This window comes from Sphaeroforma arctica, assembly GCF_001186125.1.
Source record: "Sphaeroforma arctica JP610 unplaced genomic scaffold supercont1.60, whole genome shotgun sequence".
NCBI lineage: Eukaryota > Ichthyosporea > Ichthyophonida > Sphaeroforma > Sphaeroforma arctica.
Window position 1 is genome coordinate 2,125 of NW_014040498.1, and position 1,808 is coordinate 3,932.

The window sequence follows — 1,808 nt, forward strand, 5'->3', positions numbered from 1 at the left end:
TTATATAAACACTAACGTTTATATTTATTCATATTATAGCCTTCTAAGATAGAAAAAACGTTGAGTATTATGCAAATATGTATTTATGTCGTGTGGTTATAGACTCCTGTATTATTTAGGAGGCTATGTGTGGTTTTATTGATTTTATCAAATCCATCGCCTCCTAAAATAATAACATTTAGGAGGCTATGTATGAAAAATCAAGAAACTAACAACAACGCTTTAGATACGTAGTTGTATGTAATATACTATTTACGATACACAGAAAGAAAGGACATGGCCTATACAGCACTTTTGCAACTTGCAACTTACAGCCCTTAACCCCTCTGTTTTAAAGTTCATACGTAAATGAAAAATCACGCAGGAAATACTATTCGGTGACTGAGAGTGTGCGATAACGTGAGTGTGTCAGTGCCATTCTGCCGGAGTGGTCACTCTCTCTCTAGTAGTAGTAGTAGTAGTCACTATGTAGACCACTCCCCAGTATTGCCCACTGTAGCGTCGAGCGTCCAGTGACTAAATAGTGAGTGTGACTGCCACGGCGCACGGGTCGGTACTCAGTGGTGTCACGAGTGACACCTGACACGACACGTTATAACAACTGCGATTCCATTGGTGCACACACTTGAGTTCGCTTTGGTTTGTATTCCAAATAAAGCAATAAATGACATTTTGGCGGTTCATATGTTGGGATTTGGGACACGATAGGAAAAAATATATATAAATGTTTTTGGTATTTTTCTGTTCTTTTTAGGAGGCTATGATTTTTCGGTGTAAAAAATGTTTAACGCTTATAGTTCGTACGTATTTATGGCCTGGATGATAAATAAACACCTGCTGCTGATCTGGTCCACATCATATCCATACGGTATATATAAATGAAACGAAAACGGTTATTATTTACCGTTTCCCGCACGAGACCTAAAACCATAGCCTACTGAATTGACACCAAAACACAGGTAACTGGAGGGTTTAAGGGTTGTAACTTGTAACTTGCAACACTACAGGTCTCCCGCTACGCAATTTTATCTTGTTCATTTGATTGTTATTTATAGCCCATGTTCTTACTTAAAGTGTATCTGATTTAGTATACATACAACTGCGTATCTAAAGCATCGTTGATAGTTTCTAGCTATATAAATGCACAGATAAAGTGTTTGAAATGTCACAAGACAACAAGAAGCGAAACGCTTTCAATGCACTGATGGGAAAGCCGAAGAAAAAACAAGCCCTCGCCCACAGCGTCCCTGTAGAGTGGAAGGGGGTTGGTACGGGTAAAACAAAGGCAGGCACCACTATTCCAAGGTATATGTGTTTATGTGTTGTCAGTATGGTAATATATATATATATATATATATGTGTGTGTGTGTGTGTGTGTGTGTGTGTGTGTTGTGTGTGTGTGTGTGTGTGTGTGTGTGTGTATATGTATATACATATATATATATATACAATACATAAAGTACATAAAAACATATATATCTATGTATATATATATATATATATATGTGTGTGTGTGTGTGTGTGTGTGTGTGTGTGTGTGTGTGTGTGTATACACATGTATATGGATATGCATGTATATATATATATATATATATATCCATATATACAATATACGTCGCTAACATATATATATATATATATTTATATGTAAATATATATATATATATATATATATGTATATATATATATATATATGTATACTTATATATCTACATACATATGTACATATATACATATATATATATATGTGTGTGTGTGTGTGTGTGTGTGTGTGTGTGTGTGTGTGTGTGAGAGTGTGTTGTTGTGTG

The 1,808-nt window shown here is 35.2% G+C and overlaps 1 protein-coding gene across 2 annotated transcripts in view; it reads left to right on the forward strand.

Moving 5' to 3' along the window:
- Positions 1-916: 916 nt before the first annotated feature.
- The window catches only part of SARC_01498, a 9,366-nt gene continuing 8,474 nt past the window's right edge, over positions 917-1,808 (forward strand). The window contains exons 1-2 of one of the 2 annotated variants that reach the window (XM_014304765.1): positions 917-959; positions 1,149-1,305. In XM_014304765.1, the coding sequence (XP_014160240.1) occupies positions 1,163-1,305 (143 nt within the window). In that variant the 5' untranslated portion in view covers positions 917-959; positions 1,149-1,162. Of the gene's footprint in view, positions 960-1,096; positions 1,306-1,808 lie in introns of those variants that run through there. The other variant, XM_014304766.1, reaches the window with a different exon arrangement.